This window comes from Saccopteryx bilineata, chromosome 3, assembly GCF_036850765.1.
Source record: "Saccopteryx bilineata isolate mSacBil1 chromosome 3, mSacBil1_pri_phased_curated, whole genome shotgun sequence".
Taxonomy (NCBI): domain Eukaryota; kingdom Metazoa; phylum Chordata; class Mammalia; order Chiroptera; family Emballonuridae; genus Saccopteryx; species Saccopteryx bilineata.
In genome coordinates, this window is record NC_089492.1 from 55,051,480 (window position 1) to 55,071,400 (window position 19,921).

The 19,921-nt window shown below is 36.8% G+C and overlaps 2 protein-coding genes across 7 annotated transcripts in view; one reads left to right on the forward strand and one right to left on the reverse strand.

Moving 5' to 3' along the window:
- The window catches only part of PLAG1 (PLAG1 zinc finger), a 46,853-nt gene extending 35,744 nt beyond the window's left edge, over window positions 1-11,109 (reverse strand). For all 3 annotated transcript variants that reach the window (XM_066266149.1, XM_066266147.1, XM_066266148.1), the window contains exon 1: window positions 10,944-11,109. The gene's annotated coding sequence lies outside the window, so the exon portion shown is untranslated. The remainder of the gene's footprint in view (window positions 1-10,943) is intronic.
- A 405-nt stretch (window positions 11,110-11,514) lies between these two features.
- CHCHD7 (coiled-coil-helix-coiled-coil-helix domain containing 7) lies at window positions 11,515-18,891 on the forward strand. 4 transcript variants are annotated; one of them, XM_066266150.1, is made up of 5 exons: window positions 11,515-11,667; window positions 11,901-12,108; window positions 13,897-13,975; window positions 17,904-18,002; window positions 18,701-18,891. In XM_066266150.1, the coding sequence occupies exons 3-5, from the start codon at window positions 13,922-13,924 to the stop codon at window positions 18,803-18,805; spliced, it is 258 nt and encodes an 85-aa protein (XP_066122247.1). In that variant the 5' UTR covers window positions 11,515-11,667; window positions 11,901-12,108; window positions 13,897-13,921; the 3' UTR covers window positions 18,806-18,891. The 4 variants fall into 4 exon arrangements, with proteins under 4 accessions (XP_066122247.1, XP_066122249.1, XP_066122248.1 ...); XM_066266152.1 differs by having other exon boundaries at window positions 11,901-11,991; XM_066266151.1 differs by lacking the exon at window positions 11,515-11,667 and adding an exon at window positions 11,674-11,825.
- The last annotated feature ends 1,030 nt before the right edge of the window (window positions 18,892-19,921 follow it).

Below are 19,921 nucleotides of genomic sequence, written 5' to 3' on the forward strand. Positions count from 1 at the left end.
TGTAATAAAATGACATTGAACAAAACAATGTTATTCCAGGACCTGCTGTATACAGGTCTCCAACCGGCTAGTGTAGAAAATGGGCCTGGTGATAAAATCCAAGTAATCTGCATAGCAGTGAACCACCACTTCAAATCTGGATTATATGAACATTTCTGTAAATCTAGTCTCATACCCATGAGCTCAATTTACAGTATTCTGGATTCTGAACCAACTTAATTTTCTTAACTCACCCTCTACTGCTCAAAAGCTGCAATGCCTCCGCAGCATAGAGTGTAAACTCCTCAGGCTGCCAATCAAGGTTGTTCACAATCAGGCAATAGCATACCTTTCTAGTCTTACCTTGACTGCTCCCTAACAAACCATCCTCTCCCGTCAGACTGGTCTTCTTGGTGGCAATGAACAATAAGCCCATTTCTACCTCTGCCGAAACCATTCATTTCACCTGAATATCCTCCCTTCTTTCCGCCTATTCCTAACACAAGTCTTTCAAAGTCCACTTCAAGTTCTACCTCTCCTTTCCTTGAACACCTGTAAGTTTTTATTGTCTGAAATATTCATTTGGCATTTTAAAATACACATCTTTGTGATTTATTTCATACATCAACTCATTGTCAAAAAAGAAAAAAAAAAGACAAGGAAAAAGTAGAAAGCAAATATAAGTACCTTTAGCAGGCAGAAGTGAGCCCCATTTCTGGCTCCAATATTGTGTGAGAATTAAAAAATTTTGAAAAGAAGACGGTATAAGATATGACTTAAAAACAGCTAAGAAGTGGACAGGAATGTGAGAAGAGCATTGCAGGGAGACTGGACAAAGTCAAAGGGATGGTCACAGTCAAATGTGGGGTATCTCTAAGTCCCCTAAACCTAAGGAGGTAAGTACATGAAAAACAAAATAGAGATTCTGAACTTAATTTGGAATTCTGGAGTAATTGGGATGGTATCATTTACTGTATTAAACTCTTTCACTTCTCCTAAGTGGTAAGATCATTAGTGACATTTTTATATGGAAAACTTAACATCTAAAATGAAACTAAATAGTATTTTCTATTGTCACAATACAGAATTATAGTTTATTCAACTAAAACCATACAAAAATGAAAAGAGATGCTTATTATTCTGAAATCAGATGCCTCTGCTATAAATTTGAGTTAAAGCAAAATGTGATAAACTGTGCCTATTTAAGATTATTAAATCCTATAAAACAAAGTTTAGGTTTGTAGCTTTAAAAATCTCCTTTAACTTAGTTTATAAATTTCCCCCCAATTCCTATGTAAATCTGAAAAATAAGTAGACATGCAGCATTTTTAACTTGAGTAATTCAGTATCAACTTTATGACTGAAATTTTTATTTTCACAACAAATTGATTTTTAAAATAAATGTTAACTTCAATATGGATAAAATTTAGATCTATACTAGCAGGTTATGTATAATAGCTAGCTTCTATGGCCTATCCATTCTAAAGGCTTAGTATACAAAGTGAAAGAATTCCAGTTTCTAAAATTATTCCTTGCATACATATTATGCTTCCACTTCCTATATCATAAGATTGCTGTGAAAATTTAATAAAATAATATAGGTAAAAAGCAAAGACTGCTATCCAGCTAAAGTGTTTTATCACTAACACTAAGTATTAATACTCAAAATATTTTGGGTGATATAATTTGAAAGTCATGCTGGCTAATGATTCAGAGAATAACTTAACCAATCAAGTTAAGTTTCTTTTTCTTTTAAATAGAAACAGTCTCTTTTTTGTGCTTATTTTTGGTTTTGCTTTTATAGAGAGAACTTTTAACTAAAACTTGGCTAAAATAAAAAATCTTATATCATCTCTTATATCTTTAAAGGACACAGATCTCCACTTTCTTATTTGATCAATGTCAAGCTATATTTAAAATACTAGTCCAATTCCACCTTATTTTAGTGAAGGGACAGATGGAACAGATAAAGGTATTTTACCTTTTAAAAGTCTCAAATTTCATTTGGGGCTGTTGAATACCATACGTTTGAACTTTCTAACTTTTAGAAATCTAGATTTAGTACAGCATTAGGCACAGAAGCAGAGTATACAAAAATATCTTTTAAATTTATTGTAATATGCATGCTTATTTCCAGAAGGGGTTTTGGTCGTAATCGCTTGCTAAAAAGCACAGAAATTAGTGCATTCAGTACTCAGGCACTGCCATACACAGGGTGGCAGCACTGAGAACAAATACGTGCAAACAGCACAACACTTGGAATGGCCAATGCAGGCATACAAGTGTGCCTGAAAACAGTATGAAAACACTTCTTAGACACACGGGCATTTTGGTTTTAATTAAGAAATTCTTTTTAATTCTGGCAGAAGTATCATGTACTTTAGAAAAGCTCTTATGAGTCAGCCTCTGAATGTGATCAATTGCACTTCTCTCAAAACCAATTGCTTTCTCTCTTCCTCTTCCTGAACTGACTGATAAAAGGTGAACTGAGCATAATTAAATTTAAGCACTATACCAAATCCAATGTTTAAGTAGAGCAACTGGATCTACAGTATGTTTAAAAATATATCCAGAGCTATGATTAAAAGTGCTTCAAGATAGGAATTTTTAAAGAATAACATGATCTTGGGATAACAAATACTATTAAATAAAAGCAGTTAAAATTTTATAACTATCTTAATTAGATTATAATGTCTAAAAACAACGGCTTTTAAGGAAAACATCTGTAAAACTACATTAAACAAACTAAAATATCCCTAAGAGTATTAAATATTTAATGATTAAAATTTTCAAATACAATGGATATTTAATTGATATTTATAAAACAGTGCTAATCCCTTCACCACCATTTGTCTTTGAAAACTAACTAAAATAATTGAGTGTATCAGTATTTTTCAAGTAACTTTGCCCATATATTTGAAAAATATATTTTCATTGACTGTCAAAGGATAGATGTTTAGGAACTTCTACAAACTGCCAGACTTTTTATATCTATTCACTATGTTTACAAACTTCTAGGCATAAAAAAAATAGATTCAGGTATAAAGACAACTTTCAACTAAAATTCCCTATATTTCAGCAGTATATCACGTTATCCAGTTAAATATTTAAAACTTCCATTCTATGTCTATTACCTGACAGTTTATTTTCATTTTGATTTGGGTAAATAATTATGATAATATATTTTATATGTAATACCTTTTAAAATGTACATATGCCAAATTATTGCTAAGAAATGTCTTATACCTTTTGTCTTAAAATAAACTAAAGCAAATTACATTAAAAGCTAAACCTGGTATATGTACTTTACACAGGGCATGGTTAAATCAGTTATTTGTTTGCATGACAGTAGCACTGAGGATGTTCAAGTTTTACAAAGCAGAAAAGAAAAGCATAAAATATCACTAACTGCTGTTAGAGGTGTGCTGTAGACTCTTAGGCATTTTTCTTCTTTGAATCATTTTAAACTTTTACAAATAAGAACTACTAGGGCTGCTCCCACCTCTCTTAGTTGAATTAACCTACCCATTTCACTATATGTCTACTTCAATTTTAGTGCCGAAATCCTATGTATCTGAATAGTAATTTTCAAATAAAATACTATTAATATTAGAAAAGAAATATGAGATTGAAATGTTACTCAATTACATTACCTCAGACAATAACAAATTAGAAAAACACATGAAAAACATTTTTTTTCAAATTTATTTAGAAAAGAATTTTAGAAGTACAAGCAAAGCAAATTCATGTCTGAGATGTTGCTTATAATCAGATATGCTGGTCATATTAATATTTATTTTTAAGGCTATAATAGACCTTATCCAAATATATAAAGTGACAACTTTCCTATAAACTGTAACTTAGAACAAATTTAAAGTAAAGGAACTAATTTCTCTTCTTTGGAATGAAACACTTAGAGAAATTACAGTTAGAAAATACAAAACGTAACTTAAAAAGGGTAATGTACTCTTCTATAGAACAGTATTTTCATTTCATTACCTAATGTTGATAAACATATTTATTATAAGCCTTGTGCAATATAATGAAAAGTGATGTGGGCTTTATATAATTCTAGCATGAAGATAATACAAGAAAATAAAATCAAGTTATTGAGAAAATCTAGCACATTAAAATTCAAACGAAGCTACTACTTTGAACCTGCACATTTGAACTATCTTAAGCTCTCAGGTTCGAGTTCTTAAAATTTTTCTGATCAAGTACAACTGAATCAACTTCTTACTAATGTATTTTCAAGTGAACAAAATTGATAAAAAAAAATTTCAAATTTTGTCTTTTAGACAAAGGGGATAAATTCTTCATTCTCTAATTAATTTCTAGTTTACTAGTCTCCAAAAATACATCCCAAAAGTAAAGGCTCTAATGTCTGTTGATTAAAAAGATATAATTTTAAAAAAAGTCAAATGGCAGCCTTTTTATTGTAGCATTTAACCTGTGAATTAATGTTCCCATACTCAGAAACTGAAAGATAGAATATCATAAATAATCAATATGCACATGTGAAATTTCAAGATTGGTTTGAGACAATAATTCTAATAACTGAAAGTCTAAAATGAGTCTTACTCTCAAAAAGTAGTTCAAGAATCAGCTATGGCAAATCATTCACAATCTGTAGAAGATTCAGTCTCCCTTTAAGAAAAGATGTCTCCTCTGCCCTCAAAATATTTTCTAAACTATTTCTGAACATAATGGTAGATTCTCCTTCAGAAAAATCAATTGTAAATTAATAAATGAGAAGAAAAATTTCTTTTATTATCAGCATACACTTAAAAACATTCCAAAAACTAAGAACTTTACTGGTGAATGTTTTTATCTCTACCTTGTGAAAAGTTTTTTAAATGTTATCAAGTCTGAAAGAAATGACTTTAATTTGCCTTAAAAATGTCCACAAAGTACACTGCTCTTAGACTAAGGTTTTAAAACTTATCTCATTACTTTAACAAAAAGTTTTAAACTTTCTGATTAAGAATGAAGAAAATAACTTTCAACAGTTTCTAAGATTTTTCCGAATACTTCACTTAGGTACACATTTAAAATAGTTTTAAAAATCTTTTAAAAAATAGCAGACAATGATTTTTCCTTATTTAAAAATTAATAATCCCAAATAACTACTACAAATTATTTTTAGAAATTAATTTACATTTAAATCTAAGAATATATAGAGGAAAGGTTTTAGGAGAATCGATTTTTAAAAGGTGATTATAAAATGAGCAATTTGTATCAAAGTACATCTCTTATAGATTTCCCCAAATATCACTCACATTTGGGGGGCTACTTTATTATTTTTGCTTTTTAGTTAGTTACTCTTTATCCAAATAGGTCAAATTTTTAAATTTAACATGATTATTATTTGATTCTAAAATTCTCATCCATCTAGTTCTTTTTCATCAATTTTGGGCATTTTAGTTCATACTTAAATACATTTTCATTACATAAAACTCATATTTTTTAAAAGGCATCAAAAAAGAACATTTTTGCTTTCTAACACCTTTACATTTCTAGGTTTTCTATATTTTTAGAAATAGTTTTTACTTTAAAAATGCAAGGAAACATTTCAAGCAAATTGCTTATCCTATTAACCCTAGGATATAATTGCCTAAGTTCACTCATTCTACACACACACACACACACACACACACACACACACACTTCTTAGGTAGTCTTCTCAAATTCCCAACATACACTGTGGTTAGCTTAATACCGTGATCCTGAAGTAATTCTGTTTATAAGACATCCAGGGACTTTTAAATACTAACAATTTTCATGCAATATCATACCATTTCACTTTTTAAAAATGAAATATTTCTGTTTCATGAAAATGGGTTTTTGTTTTCTCAAAAGCACTAATAAAAAAGAGCAAAAACCTGCACACCTTAATAACAACACATACAGAATCAGAAAACAAAAATACCAAAGCACTCTGGGTAGTTGCACATCACCAGACCCTTGTCAATACCACCCTGGAAAGAGGAGGCAGGGACAGGGGTCCACACTGAGGAGAATGCAAACGGTGGGCAGCAGGCCAAGAGATTCTAACGCAAAAATCAAATTATGCCTCTGTAATAACTTCTACTAGGCTTTTATTCATCTATATTTCTTATAACTTCAAATGTTAATAACTAAACACCAATACTTTTATAAAATATGATCTACAAATTTTCATTTAATTTCTCAAATTATATTTAAAAATTAAATTTGTCAATAAGTTATAAATGAAAAGTAGTAACATAGTAGATGTCAGGTTCAGGCATTTCAAAAGAAACGAGGCAATGAAATAAATGCAAAAGGTAAAAATCAGTTACCTCCAAAGTGGTCTTATCATAAAATGGAAAAGAATTCCCATGCATTAAGTCTAAAATCATAGTTAACTTTACAGTTCATTAATCTGATGTTCCCTGCCCTCACATTTAACCTATTTGTAAATACTTTTCCAAGACTACCTAAACACTTACTAATTGGTTAAATATGCTTCCTACATTAATTTCTCTTAAAATTAAAGAAACTAAAGGTCCACTTTTTTTTTCTGTCTGACATATTTTCAGAGTGTTTGATGTTTCAGAAAAGGTGTTAGGTTCCTAAAACATTTTTAAAAATGGCTCAAGGGACAATTTTTAACATATTCACTATCTTGGAGTTTGTTGAACAGATTTAGTTGTTCTTTCCTTCTTTGGAAACTCTTCCCTTATTCAAATAACTTAACTAAAGAATCTAATATATTATTGATAAAAAGAGGAAAAAATTGTATTGGTTTCTTACACATTTGAAAAGACATGAAAAAAAACAAGTTTCCAGGTAGTGGAAGTAAACTTGTATTCAGTAAAACTTTTTTTTCTTGAGTACGTGTATGTATGTATGTGTACATGTGTTAACAGGTAATTTTTTATATATCTGTTTTCCAAAGACTAGTATTGTAAATAAAAAGATTAATACATTCCCAGAAGAAATTAATATTTTGATTACACAGCTCAAGAGGCAAATGATAATTGAAACAAAACTTCAAAGACAATTATAGATATGTTTCAGTTATCTGGCTTTTCAAATCTCTAAGAAAGGTATACCATATTTAATTTACCAAATAACAATTTAACCCTGAGGAAAAAAATTTTCCAGAACACCAAAACAAAATGCATACAGTAACAACCAGGATTCTGTTAAAAAAATGAAGGAAAAACTCCCCACCTTTGTATAACTTTAAACCACAGAGCATCCTTAAAAAATTTAAACTATATTGATAAAAGCAAATTCACTTATTTAGCTGTAAGATGCCTTCTTATTACTTATTCTGGTTATAATAAATATACAGATATAGAATTTTATCAGTATTAGTCTACATTTATAATTGTCCACAACAGCTAAATTCCTTATAGAATTTCAAATAACAAAACCAGGCATATAAATTTTAAATAATCTCAATCTATGAAGTTTCTCTAATTCTAACTGATATCAAAATTTTGAGTATATAATATCCTTAGATTATTTCTGTAATTTGGTATAATTTAATTGTTCCTTCAGAAAAAGGATGTTCAACAGACAGTATTTCTAAGGCATTAAAAAAGCTCAATACAACCAATTCAAGTTAGACATTGTGTTGTGCCCTATGTAAAAACTCTCTAAGGAATTACAGATTTTATACTTGTGCACTGAGAGTACATTTCCTAATTTAGACAAGTAACTAATTCTGTCAAACCCAAACCTGAAGAAAGTATTATGTCACCCTTTCTTCGAGAAAAAAATTCCACCAAACCAGCACTTCTATTTAGGTTGACCATAACCATAACTTGAAGTGTCCAAACAACCTGATTAACTCAATGGTCTAAAATAATTGGAAGAAATACTTTCCCTTCACTTTTACAGAAACTAAACTTACTGATACTAGTATCTGGTTTGTCAAAGAGGCAACTATTCAAGATCTGAAAGACTCATTTATTTTAAACACATAGCCTAATTCTGACTACTTATAGTCAATGTAACTGTCTTAGCCTAATTCTGACTACTTATAGTCAATGTAACTGTCTTGAGCCAAAACATAATAAAACTGTGAGATAAACTTCAAAGGTTCTATAAAGTATTAGTAGCATTCTGAAATCTCTGGACAGAGAACTATTTTGGAGAGCAAAGTTTCTCTTCTGCACTGATAGTTCAATCACTTTCCTATCAATCTTGATTTAACAGTGGTTCATGGGATTAATTTTTAATGAGTTCTTATAAAGTTGTAATTGCTTCCAAAATCAGAAACCACAAGATGATGTACTCAAACACTACACTGATGTAATGCTGTTATGAGGTATTTACAGAAAGGTGCAGATAAGAGCTCAGTTGTGAACACAAATTAACATACAACAGACTCCAAAATAATAATTTGCTTGTACACTATGGCAAGAAAAAATACTCTGAATAAGAAGTCTAAAAATTCAGCTCTATTTTTAATCTTTTCTGTAAATCATAAAAACAAAGATAAATAACATTTATTCTAGAAACTCCATATACCTGTGGAAAACGAAACAAGTAATTTTTACTCAAGGTTAACCTTAATCCCAAATAGAATACAGCTAATAATTTACATATTTTAAAATTTGAAAATACTGTAGAAATCTAAACCATTAGAGGTGACAGTAGTTTGTGCTCAGTAAACATTTTCTATTAATCACAAATAAATGATCTTAAAAGATGCAAACTGACAGGTCTCAGGATTTAAAAATCTTGTAATTTGAAAAGCACAGAGTTAGAGCACATGTATAGGATGGGCTTTAAAAATGGGTATACGTAAACTTTTCCATGGTGTTGGTGTGTGTGCTTTTTTTTTCCCCTTAAAGAAATGCTTACTGCTTACAGTGTTAAAGAATCTCCATCACTCTGTCTACAGTTTTCAACCAGAAGTCCTCATTGTACCTTCAGCCAAATTGAAAATTAGGTATTTTACAGCTTTTTACAAAATGGTTGTAAAATCTTATTATGGGCAAACACAGCTCTTTGATCTCACTGCACAGAATTCATAACTGTTCAATAATACTATACCATTACACCACACACCTTAAACTATTTCCATTTTTCCACAATTCCTTCCAAAATCAGCTTCCAAAGCAAAGCAATGTAACATGAAAAGTTCCTGGGAGGGCTTGTTACACAAAAGAACAATTTGGAAACAAACTAATCCACACAATATCCACCTTCTGTTGAGCTTGTTTATCCCTCTTTTCCCTCCATCACTTCTAAAGGTGGGCGCACTTGAGTAATGGAAAGAAAGCTCTTCCATCACCACACACCCTCCCATTACCTCTGCTTTTGGTCCTCAGACAGTAATTCTGTATAGGTGATGAAAATCATAGGAAAAGAGAAGCTGTCCCTTTAAAATGCCCTGCTATGTCCCATATCCCACGTGTAACCAACACCAGCAGCACTTTCCCATTAACTTCAATGTGATGCAAGAGGCACCATACTTTTCTATACATAAAACAAGAAAAAACCTCAGCTTAACATTCTTTACTGAGGATGAACAGGTGAAGCAAACGTGTCAGGAAGGGAGAAGCCAAGCAACTCCCCACCACTCCCCAAAAGGTGCTCCAGTCTCGCACTCCAGTCTCTCAGTACAACATCACCTCTCTACCCCTCCTCTGTAGGGTCTAGTTTAAAGAAAGGAGGGAGCCACTAACAAAACCTGAAGCATAAATGCAACGAAAATGCAATCTAAAGCCGGAAAGGTTTATTCTTCCAATCACACATATTAACTCTATTAAGAAAAATGGCATCACTTTTTTTTTCCACCAAAACCCCCCCAAACCGCAAAGATCATTAAAAGAGAGTTATAAAATAGCAAATACAGTGTTTATCTTATCTCAGATCAGTCCACATTACCAATAAGTTTAGCAGTTTCTGCACTACCACCTCCCCCCTCCCTCCCCCTCCTTCTCTTGCATCGGATTTTCACGTTTTCTCATTGTCGGTTGAGTTATAAAAGGCTTTTGCCCTTCGAAAGTTTTAAAAAATAAATAAATATTAACTCCTTGGTCCCTGCAAAGTCAAAATGGACTTCAGGGGAAAGGCGGTACATACTTTTACCTTTAGCGAGAAAAGGGGGAGCATCCCGGATTTTTAGGGATTTTTTGCGATTTTTTAAAAATTTTTATTTGGTTATATGCCTGAGTTCTCCCTCCATTTTGGTTGTTTATGATACTGACAACAAGCTGTCCCTGCTCTGTGCAGATCTCCTGCTTTCATTTAGCACCCCCTCCCCCTACCCCCCCTCACAGCAACACATCCAGGGTTCACACCTCCCCCGAAGACCCCGCACCCGGACCCCGACTCGCCCACCTGAGGAAAGGGCAAAAACAAATTCATTTCTCCAAAAAAGAAAAACCTCTTTTGAAAAAGGGGCAAAGTTACCCCAAGTCACTCAAAGTGCCCCCCAAATATTGCCGACTGCGGGTTTCCGCCAGGCCCTTTGGGAAGCGACCTTCCCTCGGGATGTTTTGGTGGAAAATGCGGAGAGTTTACTCTCAAAAGTGAATTTATATTAATTTTTCCCTTATTTTTCGGGTCTCTAATGTCTTCCGCTCTCGCTGCTGCCGCTGCCGCTGTCACAATATTCACAGCACCAGAGAGGAGGAGGAGGAGGAGGAGGAAAACTTTTCAAACTTTCCAGACCCTGAATAAAGATTTTTTTTTTTTTTCCCACCGACCTCACCTTTGGGTCTCCAGCCGCATCGCCCCCTGCCCTGTCAGAGGCGACTTCGGGAGTCCTCGCACCCTCAATTAATTATTTTATTTTATTTTTTATTATTATTTTTCTCTCTGGGGTCCTGAGCAGGGGCTGAGAGTAGCACAAACTTTTCCTCCTCCTGCCGCCGCCGCTGCTCCTCTACCCCCTCGGCTAGTCCCATAATTTAAATAACCCTGATATTTCTCCCGCTAAACGCCTTTCCGCCGCCCCGGACCCCGGGAGAACTCACCGCGGGGCTTTAACATCCTCCCTCCGGCCCGTCCGCCGCCTTTACACCGCCCGCGGAATTTCTAATAATTTTTTTCTCATATTTCGGGCTGGACGCGGCGGGCCTGGAAATTGTTTCCTTACGCCTCTTTCCAGCAGCCATTGTAGTGAATGCGCTGCCCCTGCAGCCCAACTTGCAGCTGCCGCCGCCACCGCCGCCGCCGCCGCCGCCGCCGCCGCCGACGTCGCGCCCACCGCCGCCTCCCCCGGCTACTCGGCCACCGCCCCCGCCTCCCGCCGGCCCGCCCCTGGCCCCCACCCGCCGCTGTTCCCGCCCCCTCGAGCGCGCTCCTCCCTAGGTCTGGCCACTAGACGCTGCCGCCGCCAGGAGTCGGCTCACCGATTGGTCTAAGGAGCCGCCGATCAAGCAGAAGTGTTAAGAGGCGGGCCACGGCACGGGGGACGCGGCGGGGCGGGGACGGGAGTGGCCTCGTACTGCCCCCGCCCACTCCTCCTGCCTCGGCCCTCCTCCCATTAGCTTGGGGCGGGCCGTTGCCCACCCGCCCCCGCCGCGCAGGACCCGGATCGGCTGTCCGTCTGGCGATGGCGCGCGACGATTGGTCCGGCGGTCGCCGGGGAGCGGGGGCAGCAAGTTAGGATGCGCACTACTTAAGGTCCGGCTGCGTGAGCTATTGACGTGTTTGGAGCTGGAGACCGCCGGGTCCCTGGCGGAGCGGCAGCGTGAGGTGAGTGGTCCCGCGCCCCTCCTTGCGTGGCTGCTGCAGGGAGGGGGCAAGGAGGGCTGCACCTGAGCCGCCACGGGACCCAAATACACTTCCGTGTGTGGTCGCTTCTGCCAGGCCTCGCTGCAGCGCGGGCCCCTTCGCTTCTCCCTGTAATACAGGTCGGTTGGGACTGGGGGGCGAGGAAGGTGACCCGTGCCCAGGAAACCCTAACTGTCTTTTATCTTCCTTCCCAGACTTTGAAGCGTAATTGCCTGCACGTACACGCAGTTTCCTGCATTTTCCTCGCCTCCTGCCGCCATGGACACTGTCGAAGGTTAAAGCAAGGTGTGTTCACCTGTGCCCGCTGTCCACCGTTAGACGGACAGGCAGCATCGCAGGAGGCAGTGTGGTCTCGGAGTTGCATCTCACCGGTTTCTCCATCGATTTCCCCGCCTCCCTCCGGTATGCCACGCCACCCTTACTCCCTGACCCTGTCTCTGCACCCAGCAGTGGGCGAAGAACTTTAGGTTCTCATTTTTCAGCCTTCCAATAGTTGCATCTGCGTTTTTTCAGAACCAGAGAGCTTGCTTTCCGTTTCAGAGCTACTTGGAGAGTGGGGATGTGAAGGGAAATCAGATACTTTTTCAAGCACTTTGCCCTTTAGAGAAGATTTTAGAGTTGTTCCTCAAGTGTGCTGGTGCAGCCTCTCCTTCAACACTTTGATTTTAATTCTGGATAATAGAGCTTTGCTTCATTTCTTTAGTACCTTCAAAAGGTACGCAGATGAGGCCTCTCTAGCAGAACACTCGGATCTTGCCCTTCAGCCCCACTTCTCACTGTAAATAGACATTTCCAGTTTCTAAGTGAGGAATTTATTCAAAGAAGGTGACATTCGGAAGTCCAAACTTAGATCGACTTGTATTTAGAATTCGGAAGGGAAAGAAAATGAAATGTGAATAAACTCATGCTGCAAACCTAATTTGGGGATATGTGATGTTATCTTTAAAGAATTCCTGACTAATGATAATAAAATCCAAAGTAGGATGATTCATGTAAGGCATGCCACCTGAGTTGTGTCTGGGTCTGTTCGTTGATGAAATTGTATCCGGGGAATATGAACAGCTAAGAGTTCTGTGTTCTCACATCATAGGATAGATGTTAAAAGCAAGATTGCGCATTTACTTAGTACCATCATTTCTCTGGGAAGTCAAGCCTGCAAAAGAGGTGTGTTCAGAAGAGGAAGATGCATCTAGATACACAGTATTTGAACCGCATCTTGAAGATCCTTTTTGCCAGGATGTTCATGTTAGCTAAGTATATTCATGTAGTGTTCAATGAAAATCATAAACGGTGTGTGGTGGTTCATTCATGGTATTGGTATACAATATATTGAAACAACAAAAAATTCACTTTGAAATATTTAAAGTATGTAAAAATTTTTTTTCTTTTAGTACTTATGATGTCTTTGAAGATAATAGGCATACCAATTTCAGTTGAACTCAATTATAGATAGCAATTGTCCTGGGATATAGTAGACATACCTTTTATATGAATATCTGATTTGACTTGGAGTCACTAATTGGCTCTTAGGAAACTTATCACCTTTAATCAAAAAGACTTCTGCAAACTGTCTGTAAGGCTTGAGTTGAAATATTAATGAATCACAGTAGCATTCCCTTATTCCTTCAACACAGAAGTATCAATTAAATAGAAGATGTCACTAGAAGTAAAGTTTTTATGTCAACTAAGCAGTAACTTTGTGTTTTGGTATATTGGCCACCCTAGTACTGGCCACAGAGTAGGTATTCAAGTTCTTTAGTTAACGTATGTTTTTGTTAAAGTTGGTTTTTACTAAATTATTCCACACTTATCTTGTATGCTAGTCAGTGTATTATAAGAAAATAACTGTTAGAACACATGCTGTATTCTTAGACTTTTCTTAGTATAAATAATTGCTTAATCTTTAGAAATAAGAAGAAATTAAAACTGAATTAGAGCTGAGCTGTCTTTCTTTGTGGACATTATAGTCAAATTTTGGTAGATGCATTTAAATATGGCCTTTGTGCTGAGGCACCATGGCAATGCAAAGGAAAAATATCCACGTATTTATTTTCAAAATACAGAGGCTACATGAAGTTCCTCACTAGATGATCATTATGCCAAAATTAATTTTTAAGTTCTTATGGGGCTAATGAGATTTATTGATTTATTTTATACATCCACTGTACAACTCTTTTCCCCAACGTCTAGTACCTTCAGTGAGAAGACTGTTAGAATGCCAATGGTAGCACGGAGACTGAGAGATCCTGACATAAATCCTTGTTTGTCGGTAAGGTGGTTTGCTTTTAATTTTCATGAGTGTTAAGTTGGAAAAACAGGCTTCTGATTTTGTAGGCATCTGTTTTCTGCAGGTTTTTTTTCTAAATGTTTTTCTTAGTTTATTTGCTTTTTTAAATTTTGATGGAATTTTTTAAAATACAGAAGTTTAACATTTCTTACCTAGAAATCCAGTATATATTCACTTATTCTTTTACTATTTTCATTTATTATTATTTTTAATTAATTTAGTTATTTTTTATTAAAGTACAATTGACATGTGTTAGTTTCGAATGTATAATATTCGACAGTTATATACCTAATGTGATCACCACAACATGCCTAATATAACCATCTGCTGCCCTAAGTATTATTGCTTATATTCCCTGTGCTGTATATTACATCTCTGTCGTTTATTTTATAACTGGAAGTTTGTATCGTCACCTTTTTCACCCATCCCCCTGAACCCCTTTCCTTTTGGCAACCATCCATTTGTTCTGTGTATTAACCAATCTGTATCTGTTTTCTACCATTCTTTAAAAAAAATACCTTTTTCTTCTTTTCCAAGTGAGAGGAGGGGAGATAGAGAAACAGACTCACGCATGTGTCCTGACCAGGATCCACCCGGCAACCTCTGCCTGGGACCAATGCTCTGCCCATCTGGGGCCATGTTTGCAACTGAGCTATTTTCAGCACCTAAGGGGGAGGCTCCATGGAGCCATCCTCAGTACCTGCCAGGAGCCCAGTCAATCAAGTCGTGGCTGCCGGAGGGCTGTGGGAGAGGGGGGGGTGGAGAAGCAGATGGTTGCTTCTCCTGTGTGCCTGATGGGAATCATACATGGGACTTCCACACACTGGCTGACACTCTGCCACTGAGCCAACTGGCCAGACTTGCCATTCTTGGTAAAACTATTTCTGTACGGAAATATTTCTAACCAGCTTATCCTTATTTTACTAGAGCATTTTTATCTGACAAAGATTTATCTCATTTAATATTTTGTTATTTATATAATAGGCAAACATTTAGTTGTCGCTATAATGTTAAACAGGCATACATAACACTTGAGGAAAATTTTTAGTTCAATCATGGATAATTGGAAAGTATGATATTTTTTAATTGTCACTGAAATTTATGTTTTAATGGCAATAATTTCATCAAGTCCTTGCAACCACCTGGCTGAGAGTACGTAGCTGATATAGAATTAGTCTAAAGCAGGTGTCTCAAACTCAACTCAGCATGTGGGCCGCAGAGCAAGATCACAGCCATTCGGCGGGCTGCACTAGGTCTACAAAAGGCAACTGTTACGCAACACTTTTCTCACTGCAGTTGAAAACAAAAAAAAATCAGTACAACAAGCACAATCATACATGTAGTTTACTCAAGTGTCACAAAACGACCAGAAACTGTAGTTCGCATCACAACTGCTGTTAACTAAGCTAATATCTAGCTAGTATGCTAGAGAAATGAAGAATACAAGTAGGCCCCTAGGCTTACTTAATTTTATCCAAAATATTTTGAACTTCGTGGATTAGTCTGCGGGCCGCACAAAATTGTTCGGTGGGCCGCATGTGGCCCGTGGGCTGCGAGTTTGAGACCCCTGGTCTAAAGTATAAAGGTTTTCATTGGTTGGATAGCTCAGTTGGTTAGAACGTCATTCCGATACAACAAGCTTCCAGGTTCTGTCCCCGGTCAGTGCACATACAAGGATCAACCAAAGAGTGCATAAATGAATAGAACAACAAATAGATGTTTCTCTCCTTCCCTCTTCCTTCCTTTCCCTCCTTCCTTCCTTTCTTTTCTTCCTCTCCCTCCTTTTCTTCTTCCTTTTCCCTTCTTCCTTCTCCCTCCCTCCCTTCCTCCTTCCTTTCCTTCTCTCTCCTTCTTACTCTTCCTCTCTCTCTCTCCCCTCCCCCCCTTTTCTTATTCCCTCTCTATTTCCCTCTCTTCTTTCTCCTCTCTCTTTAAAAGTCAATAAATAGCCTGACCAGATCATGGCGCAGTGGATGGAGCTTCGGACTGGGATGTGGAGGACCCAGGTTCAAGACTTTGAGGTCGCCAGCTTGATGTAGGCTGATCTGGTTTGAGCAAAGCTCACCAGCTTGAGCCCAAGGTCGCTGGCTCAAGCAAGGGGTCGCTCAGTCTGTTGTAGCCCCTGGGTCAAGGCACATATGAGAGAGCAATCAACCAACAACTAAGGTGCCGCAACTATGAGTTGATGCTTCTCATCTCTCTCCCTGCTGTCTGTCCCCCTCTCTGACTCTCTCACAAAAAAAGAAAAAAAACAAACAATAAATAAACAAATGTGAAGTCTAAAGGTTTTTACAAAGGTATATAAACAAAATATTTTGTTGAATAGTAAGCTCTATTGACATTTATTTGGTATGACTAGCAATACAGTGTGTCCGTAAAGTCATGGTGCACTTTTGACCAGTCACAGGAAAGCAACAAAAGATGATAGAAATGTGAAATCTGCACCAAATAAAAGGAAAACCCTCCCAGTTTCTGTAGGATGATGTGGCAGCATGTGCGCATGTGCAGATAATGACGTAACACCGTTTATACAGTGGAGCAACCCACAGCCATGCCAGTCGAGATGTGGGCGGTACAGAGGAAAGTTCAGTGTGTTCTGTGGCTCGCTAAATTCAAATCTGTTACCAAAGTGCAATATGAATATCGGCGCGTTTATAATGAAGCGCCACCACATAGGAATAACATTACTCGGTGGGATAAGCAGTTGAAGGAAACCTGCAGTTTGGTGGAGAAACCCCGTTCCGGTAGGCCATCAGTCAGTGACGAGTCTGTAGAGGCTATACGGGATAGCTACCTAAGAAGCCCTAAAAAATCTGTGCATGAGCCCACATGGAACTGCAGTGAATAGGTATGAAACTGGGAGAGTTTTCCTTTCATTTGGTGCAGATTTCACATTTCTGTCGTCTTTTGTTGCTTTCCTGTGACCGGTCAAAAGTGCACCATGACTTTATGGACACACTGTACTTCTGGCTGTGTCACACTTGAATAATGTAATCATCGGACTGGTGCTATGAAAATGATATTCCCTAGTCCTATATGGCTTTTCCAAATATACACATTCATTAATTATTTGGCATAGTTTAGATCTGTTCTGTATATTACATGTTTTCAACTACTTTATTGTCTTTAGATAGTTTTTTAGATCTGTGAAGTAAATTACCAATGCCTTTAGTTAAAGTTTTCTTTTAGGCGGTTACCTTTTAGAATTATACCTTTCATTTTGAAGTTTATTATCCGATCTAATTCCAGTTCAGACAGCTTAAATTTAATTCCCAAATTTAATACCCTCCTTTGAACTCACAACCCTATGTTGCTCACTTTAGTTTGAAGTGATATTAATGATATCTATTAAAATTGTTTACACAGTAATGAAGTGAATGACAGCCAAAAAGACATTGAGGTGAATGGTGTTAAGTTTCCTTTATGTAGATCAGTTATTAGTAATTTACTTAGGATCTCAAAACTAGCATTAACATCAAACATTCAAGTCACAGTCAGAACTTGGAAAAGCAGGAGAGCTGCACTCTGAGTAGTAAGATGGTTTTGATTCTAGCAGTGCAGCAGTGATTTTGATCGCATTGCATCTTGCCTCAACTTCTTTATTAAATGGTCCTCTGTTAAATGATCTCACTTAGGGCTTCGATTCACATTCCTGTGATTTAAGTATTTTGAAAACTGACCCAGACTGTAAAAGGGAAAATGTCTGTCCTGAGCAGAAGGAATGTTTGGGATGGTTGGAAAGGTAATTCAGTTTTTGTCCATTAAATGTACATTAAAGTGAATGAAAAGGAACTATTTCATATTAGCTGCTTTGGGGAAGAAGCAACTTTAGAATTTTTTTGGAATTTTCTTTTTTTAGTTTTAGATCTTCATTTCATCTCTTAAATGATACCTATCTTACATATTTAAGGAGTCTGATGCTTCTACCAGATGCATGGATGAAAATAACTATGACAGGGAAAGGTGTTCCACTTACTTCTTGAAGTACAAAAACTGCCGGAAATTCTGGGTAAGTCTAGCTTGGTTAGATGAGCTAGTCTAACTCATCTCTTAGGCTTGAAACTGAAGCCTGAAATCAATCAGCACCCACAGTCCTTTCTTTGGGATGGCTGTAGGCAAACTCAACTTTTTGACTCTATTGCCAGTGTGTTATTTTAACCCTAAACAAATTCTTGGAAGCTCTTAGTTGCCTCATTCTACTCTGAGGTATAAGAATGCAGTTCTACTACGGCTGGGTATTCCTAGGTGTGTAAGTATCTGCAACCCTAAAGCAATAACCTTGTTATAGTTTTATTTCTCTTGGAGGTGAACGGAATGGGTAACTTGTTCTGCCACTTCTCTCCCACCACCACTGAAAGTAGTTTAAATCGTTCCATTTTTCTTGAGACTTTGGTGTATACTGTTTCTCTGAGCACTGGGTCCAGCTACTTTATTTCTAAATTAACTGATTGTTTCACTGGTGGACTCTACTCTTGTGCTCTTTTAAACAGCGTGTCACCAGTCCTGTGGGAATAGTCACTTCTACTTATTTGTTAATAGTTTGAAAACTTTATCTGAAGTCTTACAATTAGTTTTTTTGGATTTTTTTTAGAATTTCCTTTTTGAGGAAGTAATAGCAAATTATTGGAAAATGATTATCATTTAATACATGGATGACTGATTTCTTTTTTTCTTCTTTCTTTTTTTTTTTTAATAATCTACATGCAGAATTCTATCATGGTGCAGAGAAGACAGAATGGAGTGAAGCCACCTATGCCTACAGCAGTAGAAAGAGATGAGATCTTGGGAGCAATGGGAAAGATGCCCTATTGAATGTTTGCATTAAAATTGTTTATTTAATTTAAAAACAGATAAATACTTTAAATAAATGATTACTGCAATCTTTTAAGACCTCACAAGCCTTAGCTATACAGATCTTTTATTCTACAAGGGGAGACAAAATTAAGTTAACCCTGTGCCCTTTCTGTGTATTCTCATGCTATGATCGTATGCCACTGCTGACCCTGCCGTGTCTGAGTTCACATCACTTCCTGGAGTTAAGGGAGTGTTGGGAAAGGCTACGTGAGGAGTTAGGCTTTTCCTCTGGTCTTGAAGGAAAAGTAAGGTATGAACAAGTACAGACTTAATGGGGGTGAAAGAAAGGCAGTATTTTATGTGAGCAACAACATGATGGGAAGAAAGCTTGAGACAAATTAAAAACGTCTGTCAACTCTTGCACCTGGAGTCTAAGGTGGGTGGAGGTGTGGTACAGAAGACAGGGAGGTTGAGCGTAGATGTGTGGTGGGCCTCAGGTCCAAGGCTCTTACTAAGATCTCTGTCCTTCCTTCACTCACTTTGTTTAGAGTAGGTTAGTTCATACACTAGGCAGGAAGCAGGGGTGGAGGAAAGTTGCTTAAGTAAATGGCATGCAAAAGAACTGGTTTTCTCTCTTGAAGGAAAAGCATGGTTAAAGGATTCTGTAACTAAAATCCTTAAATATTGGATAAGCTTCTGAAGGTGTAGTATTCTAGAACTATGATCATGGGGGAAAAATGATTCTCTGAGAAGTAGTATTTCTATTTTCTGGATGAAATAGGCGGGGAAGGCTACTGGGGTCAGGTAATGCAACACAGGGATGAAACTAGAGCTTAACTTTATGATATAAAAGTAATATTCAGTATGGTGACTGAGATGGATTATATAGTAGCTCTCATACCAACCACCTTTTAAAATCCAGTTTTATTTGAAGAATAGTTTCATAAAAGACATTTAATAATAGAAAATAAATTGTTTGTATCCCTTTTCTTCATCTGGTCCATGATCATCGAGATTATAATTAAAATTATATATATTATTGATTGATTTTAGGGAGACAGAGAAGGGGGGAGAGAGGGAAGCATTCATTTGTTGTTCCACTTAGCTATGGGTTCATTGGACACTTCCCATTTG